The sequence below is a fragment of the Chamaea fasciata genome, unplaced genomic scaffold, assembly GCF_029207755.1.
Source record: "Chamaea fasciata isolate MVZ Bird 193981 ecotype frontalis unplaced genomic scaffold, bChaFas1.0.hap1 SCAF_889, whole genome shotgun sequence".
Lineage (NCBI taxonomy): Eukaryota > Metazoa > Chordata > Aves > Passeriformes > Sylviidae > Chamaea > Chamaea fasciata.
This window is the reverse complement of record NW_027094974.1, coordinates 23,108-33,349: the sequence shown is the minus strand read 5'-3', so window position 1 is coordinate 33,349 and position 10,242 is coordinate 23,108. Positions and strand designations below refer to the sequence as shown.

The 10,242-nt window shown below is 62.9% G+C and overlaps 1 protein-coding gene across 1 annotated transcript; it reads left to right on the top strand.

The window, feature by feature from the left end:
• Positions 1 to 202: 202 nt before the first annotated feature.
• Positions 203 to 8,940, top strand: LOC136306013 (serine protease 33-like). The gene is made up of 6 exons (XM_066209365.1): positions 203 to 364; positions 3,544 to 3,576; positions 3,970 to 4,132; positions 6,359 to 6,714; positions 8,113 to 8,294; positions 8,401 to 8,940. Exons 1-6 carry the CDS (start codon positions 268 to 270, stop codon positions 8,602 to 8,604), a joined length of 1,035 nt encoding a protein of 344 aa, XP_066065462.1. The 5' UTR covers positions 203 to 267; the 3' UTR covers positions 8,605 to 8,940.
• The last annotated feature ends 1,302 nt before the right edge of the window (positions 8,941 to 10,242 follow it).

Here is a 10,242-nt window from a genome sequence, read left to right as displayed (position 1 = left end):
GCGTTCAGGTGGGGGGGGGGGGGAGATCTCCGGACAGGTACGGGGGGCGTGGCCTCGGAGGTGCCAAACACCGGACAGGTGCCGGGGGGAGGGGGGGGCGTGTCCGGAGGGCAGGAAGTGGCTGTACAGGTGACCGGGCAGTGTTGGCAGCCAGGTGAGGGGTGGGGAGGGGGGGACAGATTCCGGACAGGTCCGAGGGGGCGTGGCCGCGTCCAGGTGAGGGCGGCGGGGCCGGAAGGTGCCGGCGGCCACAGCGGCCCGGGAGCGATGAGGAGGCGGCGGCGGGAGCCGGGAGCGAGGCCCGGAGCGGGGCCGCCGCTGCCGCCGCTGCCGCTGCTGCTGCTGCTGCTGCTGCCGGCGGGCGGTGAGAGGGGAGCCGGCCGTCCTCGGGCTCCTCGGGCGGGATTGGAGGGGGGATCGCGGGGGGATCTTCGCCAGGGAACCGTGAGGGGGTTTTGGCGGCAATCCTGAGGGGATTTGGAGTGTCTGAGGGGGTCTGGGGGAATCCTGAGGGGATTTGGGGGAATCCTGAGGGGGATCGCGGGGGGATCTTCGCCAGGGAACCGTGAGGGGGTTTTGGCGGCAATCCTGAGGGGATTTGGAGTGTCTGAGGGGGTCTGGGGGAATCCTGAGGGGATTTGGGGGAATCCTGAGGGGGATCGCGGGGGGATTTTCACCAGGGAACCGTGAGGGGGTTTTGGCGGCAATCCTGAGGGGATCGGGGCTGTCTGAGGGGAATCGTGAGGGGATTTGTGGCGGAGAATCGTGAGGGGGTTTTGGCGGCAATCCTGAGGGGATCGGGGCTGTCTGAGGGGGTTTGGGGGAGTCCCTAGGGGATTTGGGGGAATCCTGAGGGGATTTGGGGGAATCGTGAGGGGATTTGTGGCGGAGAATCGTGAGGGGATTTTGGCGGCAATCCTGAGGGGATTTGGGGGGTCTCGAGGGGTTTGGGGGAGTCCTGAGGGGGTTTGGGGTGTCTAAGGGAGTTTGGGGGAGTCCTGAGGGGGATTTGGGGGAATCCTGAAGGGAATCGTGAGGGGATTTGCGGCGGAGAACCGTGAGGGGGTTTTGGCGGCAATCCTGAGGGCATTTGGGGTGTCTGAGGGGATTTGGGGGAGTCCTGAGGGGAATCGCGAGGGGATTTGTGGTGGAGAACCGTGAGGGGGTTTTGGCGGGAATCCTGAGGGGATCGGGGGTGTGTGAGGAGATTTGGGGGAGTCCTGAGGGGGTTTGGGGGTCCTGAAGAGGTTTGGGGGGGTCTTGAGGGGATTTGGGGGAGTCCTGAGGGGGATTTGGGGGAGTCCTGAGGGGAATCGTGAGGGGATTTGTGGCGGAGAATCCTGAGGGGATTTTGGCGGGAATCCTGAGGGGATTTGGGGGGTCTGAGGGGATTTGGGGGAATCCTGAGGGGATTTGGGGGAATCCTGAGGGGATTTGTGGCGGAGAATCCTGAGGGGATTTTGGCGGCAATCCTGAGGAGATTTGGGGGGTCTCGGGGGGTTTGGGGGAGTCCTGAGGGGGTTTGGGGTGTCTAAGGGAGTTTGGGGGAGTCCTGAGGGGGATTTGGGGGAGTCCTGAGGGGGATTTGGGGGAGTCCTGAGGGGAATCGTGAGGGGATTTGCGGCGGAGAACCGTGAGGGGATTTCGGCGGGAATCCTGAGGGGATTTGGGGGCTCTGAGGGGATTTTGGGGAATCCTGAGGGGATCCTGAGGGGTCTGTGAGGGTCTCAGGGGGTTTGGGGGAGTTTGGGGGAGTCCTGAGGGGATTTGGGGGATTTGAGGGGATCGTGAGAGGATCGGGGCTGTCTTGAGGGGGTTTGGGGGGGATCTGAGGGAATTTTGGGGGGAATCGGGACGGATTTTGGGGGGAGGAAAGACCGTGAGAGGACGGGAGCATCCGAGAGGATGAGGCGGGGATGAAGATCGTGGGGAGATCGGGGGAGAATCTGAGGGGATTCGGAGTTTTCGGAGAGGAATTTTGGGCTTGTTCTGAGGGGATTCGGGGGTGGTTCTGAGGGGTTTGAGGTGGTTTTAAGGAATTTTGGGGGATTTGAGGGGTTCTGAGGAGATTTGGGGGTTGTTCGGAGGGGATTTGGGGTGGTTTTACGGAGTTTTGGGGGATTTGAGTGGTTCTGAGGGATTTTTGGGGTTCTTCTGAGGGGGTTTGGGGTTGTTTTAAGGGGTTTTAGGGGGTTTCAGGGGTTTTGAGGGGGTTTTGGGGTTCTGTGGGGATTTTGGGGTGGTTTTGAGTGGTTCTGAGGGGATTTTTGGGGTTGTTTTAAGGCGTTTTGGGGGATTTGAGGGGTTCTGAGATTTTGGGGTTGTTCTGAGGGGATTTTAGGGTTGTTCTGTGGCGATTTTGGGGTTCTGAGTGGTTCTGAGGGGTTTTGGGGTTGTTTTGAGTGGTTCTGATGGGATTTTGGGGTGGTTTTGGGGTTGTTTTAAGGCATTTTGGGGGATTTGAGTGGTTCTGAGGAGATTTTGGGGTTGTTCTGAGTGGTTCTGAGGGGTTTTGGGGTTGTTTTGAGTGGTTCTGAGGGGATTTTGGGGTTGTTTTGGGGTTGTTTTAAGGCATTTTGGGGGGATTTCAGTGGTTCTGAGGGGATTTTGGGGTTGTTCTGTGGCGATTTTGGGGTTCTGAGTGGTTCTGAGGAGATTTTGGGGTTGTTCTGAGTGGTTCTGAGGGGTTTTTGGGGTTGTTTTAAGAGGTTTTTTTTGGGGATTTGAGGGGTTCTGAGATTTTGGGGTTGTTATGAGGGGATTTTTGGGGTTGCTCTGAGGGGATTTTGGGGTTGTTTTGAGTGGTTCTGAGGGGATTTTTGGGGTTGTTTTAAGGCGTTTTGGGGGATTTGAGTGGTTCTGAGGGGGATTTTGGGGTTGTTCTGTGGCGATTTTGGGGTTGTTCTGAGTGGTTTTGAGGGGTTTTGGGGTTGTTTTGAGTGGTTCTGAGGGGATTTTGGGGTTGTTTTGGGGTTGTTTTAAGGCATTTTGGGGGATTTGAGTGGTTTTGAGGTGTTTTGGGGTTGTTTTGAGTGGTTCTGATGGGATTTTGGGGTGGTTTTGGGGTTGTTTTAAGGCATTTTGGGGGATTTGAGTGGTTCTCAGGGGGATTTGGAGGATCCGCGGAGGGCCCCGGGGTCCCGAGGGGGCTGGGCGGAGTTTCTGGGGACTCAGGTGTGGCCGGCAGGTGACACGGGCCGGGCTCAGGGGGTTGTCACGCCGCCCCGGCCCCGCCGCCCGCATTCCTGGGGCCGGTTTTTCCGGCTCGCCCCGGATGTCGGGGTGTCCCTCGTGTCCGGCCAGGTCACCCCCGAAGGGGAGGGGGGCGTGACGTCATCGCCCTGCAGGGGAGTCCTCAAAGTGAGGTCGTGACGTCATGGAACGTCCCCAAAGGGTGCTCTCTGATGTCGTCACCATCCCGGGGTGTGACGTCATTACCCCAGGGGGGGAGTCCCCAAAGGCGGATATGACATCATCACCCTCACAGGGTGTCCCCAAATCGCGCCTCTGACGTCACCACCCTCCCCCGTCTGTCCCTCACAGGTCACTGGGGGGCGGCAGCAGAGGATGACGCAGGTGAGGAAACACACCCGGGGAGGGGGGTCCCTGGGGTTTTTTGGGGGGGGGATCCTGAATTTTGGGGTCCCGGAAGGGGATGGGGCCCCTTTGGGGGGGATTTGTGTGTTTGGGTCCCAGTTTTTGGGGAGGGGGGTGGTCACTTAAAGGGCCAGATCCCATTTTTTTTGGGGGGGGGGTCTCATGGTTCGGGGGTGGTCCCTGTGGGAGGGCTCCCCCAGTTGTGGGCTGGGGCAGTTTGTGGGGGGCTGGTTTTGGAGGGGGGGGGGGGTCAGTTTTTGGGGGGCTGGGGGCTGGTTTTGGGGGGTGTTTTTTGGGGGCGGGGGGCAGTTTTCGGGGGGCAGTTTTGGGGGGTCTCCCCCCCTCACCGGCGGCCGTGTTTAACCCCCTCAGTGCCGTGCGGGACCCCCGTGCTGCGGCGCGTGGTGGGCGGCTCGGGGGCGCAGGAGGGGCAGTGGCCGTGGCAGGTCAGCCTGGCCTTCAGGGGGCGCCACGTGTGCGGGGGGGCGCTGATCGCCCCGGCCTGGGTGCTGACGGCCGCGCACTGCTTCCCGCCGTGAGTACCGCCGGGATTCTCCCCGAAACGGCCCGAGTTCACCCCAAAAACTGCCCGAGTTCACCGCAAAAACTGCCCGAGTTCACCGCAAAAACAGCCCGAGTTCACCGCAAAAACTGCCCGAATTCACCCCAAAAACACCCCGAGTTCACCCCAAAAACTGCCCGAGTTCACCCCAAAAACTGCCCGAATTCACCCCAAAAACTGCCCGAGTTCACCCCAAAAACTGCCCGAATTCACCCCAAAAACTGCCCGAATTCACCCCAAAAACACCCCGAATTCACCCCAAAAACTGCCCGAATTCACCCCAAAAACTGCCCGAGTTCACTCCAAAAACTGCCCGAATTCACCCCAAAAACTGCCCGAGTTCACCGCAAAAACTGCCCGAATTCACCCCAAAAACACCCCGAGTTCACCCCAAAAACTGCCCGAATTCACCCCAAAAACACCTCGGGGCTGAGCCCCGAAACAGCCCGAATTCACCCCAAAAACACCCCGAATTCACCCCAAAAACACCCCGAGTTCACCCCAAAAACTGCCCGAGTTCACCCCAAAAACTGCCCGAGTTCACCCAAAACCAGCCCGAGTTCACCCCAAAAACTGCCCGAGTTCACCGCAAAAACTGCCCGAGTTCACCCCAAAAACTGCCCGAGTTCACCGCAAAAACTGCCCGAATTAACCCCAAAAACTGCCCGAGTTCACCCCAAAAACTGCCCGAGTTCACCCCAAAAACTGCCCGAGTTCACTTCAAAAACTGCCCGGGGCTGAGCCCCGAAACACCCGGAATTCACCCCAAAAACACCCCGAATTCAACCCAAAACCAGCCCGAATTCACCCCAAAACCACCCCGAATTCACCCCAAAACCAGCCCGAATTCACCCCAAAAACACCCGGAATTCACCCCAAAACCACCCCGAGTTCACCGCAAAAACTGCCCGAATTCACCCCAAAAACTGCCCGAGTTCACCCCAAAAACTGCCCGAGTTCACCCCAAAAACTGCCCGAATTCACCCCAAAAACTGCCCGAATTCACCCCAAAAACACCTCGGGGCTGAGCCCCGAAACAGCCCGAATTCACCCCAAAAACAGCCCGAGTTCACCCCAAAAACACCCGGAATTCACCCCAAAAACTGCCCGAATTCACCCCAAAACCAGCCCGAATTCACCCCAAAAACACCCCGAATTCACCCCAAAACCAGCCCGAATTCACCCCAAAACCAGCCCGAATTCACCCCAAAAACTGCCCGAATTCACCCCAAAACCAGCCCGAATTCACCCCAAAACCAGCCCGAGTTCACCCCAAAACCAGCCCGAATTCACCCCAAAACCAGCCCGAGTTCACCCCAAAAACTGCCCGAGTTCACCCCAAAAACTGCCCGAATTCACCCCAAAAACTGCCCGAGTTCACCCCAAAAACTGCCCGAGTTCACCCCAAAAACTGCCCGAATTCACCCCAAAAACTGCCCGAATTCACCCCAAAAACACCCCGAATTCACCCCAAAACCAGCCCGAATTCACCCCAAAACAGCCCGAATTCACCCCAAAAACTGCCCGAGTTCACCGCAAAAACTGCCCGAATTCACCCCAAAACCAGCCCGAATTCACCCCAAAACAGCCCGAATTCACCCCAAAAACTGCCCGAGTTCACCCCAAAAACTGCCCGAATTCACCCCAAAACCAGCCCGAATTCACCCCAAAACCAGCCCGAATTCACCCCAAAAATTGCCCGAATTCACCCCAAAACCAGCCCGAATTCACCCCAAAACCAGCCCGAATTCACCCCAAAACCAGCCCGAGTTCACCCCAAAAACTGCCCGAATTCACCCCAAAAACTGCCCGAATTCACCCCAAAAACTGCCCGAATTCACCCAAAAACTGCCCGAATTCACCCCAAAAACTGCCCGGGGCTGAGCCCCGAAACACCCGGAATTCACCCCAAAAACACCCCGAATTCAACCCAAAACCACCCCGAGTTCACCCCAAAAACTGCCCGAATTCACCCCAAAAACTGCCCGAATTCACCCCAAAAACACCCGGAATTCACCCCAAAAACTGCCCGGGGCTGAGCCCCGAAACACCCGGAATTCACCCCAAAAACTCCCTTAAATCCTCCCCAAAAATCCCCCAAAATCTTTCCAAAATCCCCCGAATTCCTCCAAAATTCCCCTAAACTCCCCAAACTCCCCAAATCCCCCAAATTCCCCCAAATCCCCCAAATCCCCCCAAATCCGCCCCAATCCGCCACCAGCTCCGGCGTTCCCCCCGCAGGGAGAACCCGCTCCCCGAGTACCGGGTGACGCTGGGGGTCCTGCAGCTCCTGTCGCCGCCCCCCGACGCCCAGGTGAGGGGCGTGGCCGCCGTGGAGCTCCACCCGGCCTATCGCGCCTATCGCGACAGCCCGCAGGGCCGGCGGCACCAGGAGGAGGAGGAGGAGGCGGGCGGGGACCTGGCGCTGGCGCGGCTGGAGCCCCCCGCGGTCACGTCGCGCTTGGTCCGGCCCGTGTGTGTCCCCGCCGCCGGGGTGGCCTTTGTCCCCGGCACCAACTGCACCGTCACCGGCTGGGGACACGTGCGGACGGCCGGTGCGTGCCGCCGGGGACACCGGGGACACCGGGGGGACACCGGGGACAGCGGGGACAGCGGGGGGATTGGGGACACCGGGGGGATTGGGGACACCGGGGGGACTGGGGACAGCGGGGACACCGGGGACAGCGGGGGGACAGGGGACACCGGGGACAGCGGGGACACCGGGGACACCGGGGGGACACCGGGGACAGCGGGGACACCGGGGGGATTGGGGACACCGGGGACACCGGCTGGGGACACGTGCGGACGGCCGGTGCGTGCCGCCGGGGACACCGGGGACACCGGGGGGACACCGGGGGGACAGGGGACAGCGGGGGGATTGGGGACACCGGGGGGACTGGGGACAGCGGGGACACCGGGGGGACAGGGGACACCGGGGACAGCGGGGGGACACCGGGGGGACAGGGGACAGCGGGGGGATTGGGGACACCGGGGGGATTGGGGACACCGGGGACAGCGGGGGGACAGGGGACACCGGGGACAGCGGGGACACCGGGGGGATTGGGGACACCGGGGGGACTGGGGACACCGGGGACACCGGGGACACCGGCTGGGGACACGTGCGGACGGCCGGTGCGTGCCGCCGGGGACACCGGGGACACCGGGGGGACACCGGGGGGACAGGGGACAGCGGGGGGATTGGGGACAGCGGGGGGATTGGGGACACCGGGGACACCGGGGACACCGGGGGGACTGGGGACACCGGGGACACCGGGGGGGACACCGGGGACACCGGCTGGGGACACGTGCGGACGGCCGGTGCGTGCCGCCGGGGACACCGGGGACACCGGGGGGACAGCGGGGACACCGGGGACAGCGGGGACAGCGGGGGGACAGGGGACACCGGGGACAGCGGGGACACCGGGGACAGCGGGGACACCGGGGGGATTGGGGACACCGGGGGGACACCGGGGGGATTGGGGACACCGGGGGGACAGCGGGGGGATTGGGGACACCGGGAGGATTGGGGACACCGGGGGGACACCGGGGGGATTGGGGACAGCGGGGACACCGGCTGGGGACACGTGCGGACCGCCGGTGCGCGCCGCCGGGGACACCGGGGACACCGGGGGGGACACCGGGGACACCGGGGGGATTGGGGACAGCGGGGGGACAGCGGGGACAGCGGGGGGACAGGGGACATCAGGTGGGGACAGGTGCGGGCCGCTCGTGGGTGGTGCCGGGGACAACCGGGGGATTGGGGACACCTGGGGACATTGGGGGGATTGGGGACACCTGGGGCCACTGGGCTGGGGTCAGGGACACTGCGGTGACCCCGCGGTGACCCCGCGGTGACCCCGCGGTGACCGGGACAGGCCCGGGGACCCCGGGGCGGGGTTGGGGACGCGGGGGACAGGCCCGGGGACCCCGCGGTGACGCGGCTGTCCCCGCAGTGCCACTGCCGGCCCCCAAGACGCTGCAGCAGCTGGAGGTGCCGCTGCTGAGCCGGCGCCACTGTCGCTGCCTCTACGCGCTGGGGACGGCGACAGCGACAGCGACAGGGGACGGGCTGGGGACACCCGCCGGGGACACCATCTGCGCCGGCTTCCCGCGGGGACAGCGCGACGCCTGCCAGGTGGGTGACACCTCCCCGTGTGACACGTCCCCTCAGTGTCCCCAATGTCCCCAGTGTGTCCCCAGTGTCCCCAATGTGTCCCCAGTGTCCCCCTCAGTGTCCCCAGGGTGACTCCGGCGGCCCCCTCACCTGCCGCCTGGGCGGCGCCTGGCACCTGGCGGGTCCCTGTGTCCCCAGTGCCCCCAATGTCCCCAGTGTCCCCTCAGTGTGTCCCCAGTATCCCCTCAGTGTCCCCAGTGTCCCCAATGTCCCCAGTGTCCCCTCAGTGTCCCCATGTCCCCTCAGTGTCCCCAATGTGTCCCCAGGGTGACTCCGGCGGCCCCCTCACCTGCCGCCTGGGCGGCGCCTGGGGGGTCCCTGTGTCCCCAGTGTCCCCAATCCCCTCCGTGTCCCCAGTGTCCCCAATGTCCCCAATGTCCCCAGTGTCCCCAATGTCCCCGGTGTCCCCAGTGTCCCCAATGTCCCCAGTGTCCCCTCAGTGTCCCCGTGTCCCCTCAGTGTCCCCAATGTGTCCCCAGGGTGACTCCGGCGGCCCCCTCACCTGCCGCCTGGGCGGCGCCTGGCACCTGGCGGGCCCCTGTGTCCCCAATGTCCCCAGTGTCCCCCATGTCCCCAGTGTCCCCTCAGTGTCCCCATGTCCCCTCAGTGTCCCCAATGTGTCCCCAGGGTGACTCCGGCGGCCCCCTCACCTGCCGCCTGGGCGGCGCCTGGCACCTGGCGGGCGTGGTGAGTTGGGGCGACGCCTGCGGGCTCCCCGGGCGCCCCGGGGTCTACACGGCCGTGTCCCCTCACCTGGCCTGGCTCCGGGCCCTCGTCCCCGAGCTGTCCCCGCGCCCAGCCCCGCCCCCCGAGCTCCCCGAGGCCCCGCCCCCCGAGCCGCCCTGCCCCCTCCCCCCGGGCTGGCCCCGCCCACTGCCGCCGCCGGGAGGGGACACGGGGGCGGGGCCGGCGCCGCGCGTCACCGCGGGGCTGCTGCTGGGGGCGCTGGGCGGGGCCCTGCTCCTCCTTTTGGGGTGAAAAACGCCGAATTCGGGCAACGCCGGGGGGCTGGCCATCCTTTGGGGTGAAAAATCCCGAATTTGGGGTCCTGGGGTGAAAAATCCCGAATTCGGGCAACGCCGGGGGGCCTGGTCATCCTTTGGGGTGAAAAATCCCGAATTTGGGGTTCTGGGGTGAAAAACACAGAATTCGGGCAAAGCCGGGGGGTCCTGGTCATCCTTTGGGGTGAAAAACACAGAATTCGGGCAAAGCCGGGGGGTCTTGGTCATCCTTTGGGGTGAAAAATCCCGAATTTGGGGTCCTGGGGTGAAAAATCCCGAATTCGGGCAAAGCCGGGGGGTCCTGGTCATCCTTTTGGGGTGAAAAACACAGAATTCGGGCAAAGCCGGGGGGCCTGGTCATCCTTTGGGGTGAAAAACGCCGAATTCGGGCAAAGCCGGGGGGTCTTGGTCATCCTTTGGGGTGAAAAATCCCGAATTTGGGGTCCTGGAGTGAAAAATCCCGAATTCGGGCAACGCCGGGGGGCTGGCCATCCTTTGGGGTGAAAAACACAGAATTCGGGCAACGCCGGGGGGTCTTGGTCATCCTTTGGGGTGAAAAACACAGAATTCGGGCAAAGCCGGGGGCTCTTGGTCATCCTTTGGGGTGAAAAATCCCGAATTTGGGGTCCTGGAGTGAAAAATCCCGAATTCGGGCAACGCCGGGGGGCTGGCCATCCTTTGGGGTGAAAAACACAGAATTCGGGCAAAGCCGGGGGGTCCTGGTCATCCTTTGGGGTGAAAAATCCCGAATTTGGGGTCCTGGAGTGAAAAATCCCGAATTCGGGCAAAGCCGGGGGCTCTTGGTCATCCTTTGGGGTGAAAAATCCCGAATCAGGGAGGTCCTGGTCATTGTTTTGGGGTGAGAAAACCCGAATTTGGGGTCCTGGGGTGAAAAAATCCCAATTTTG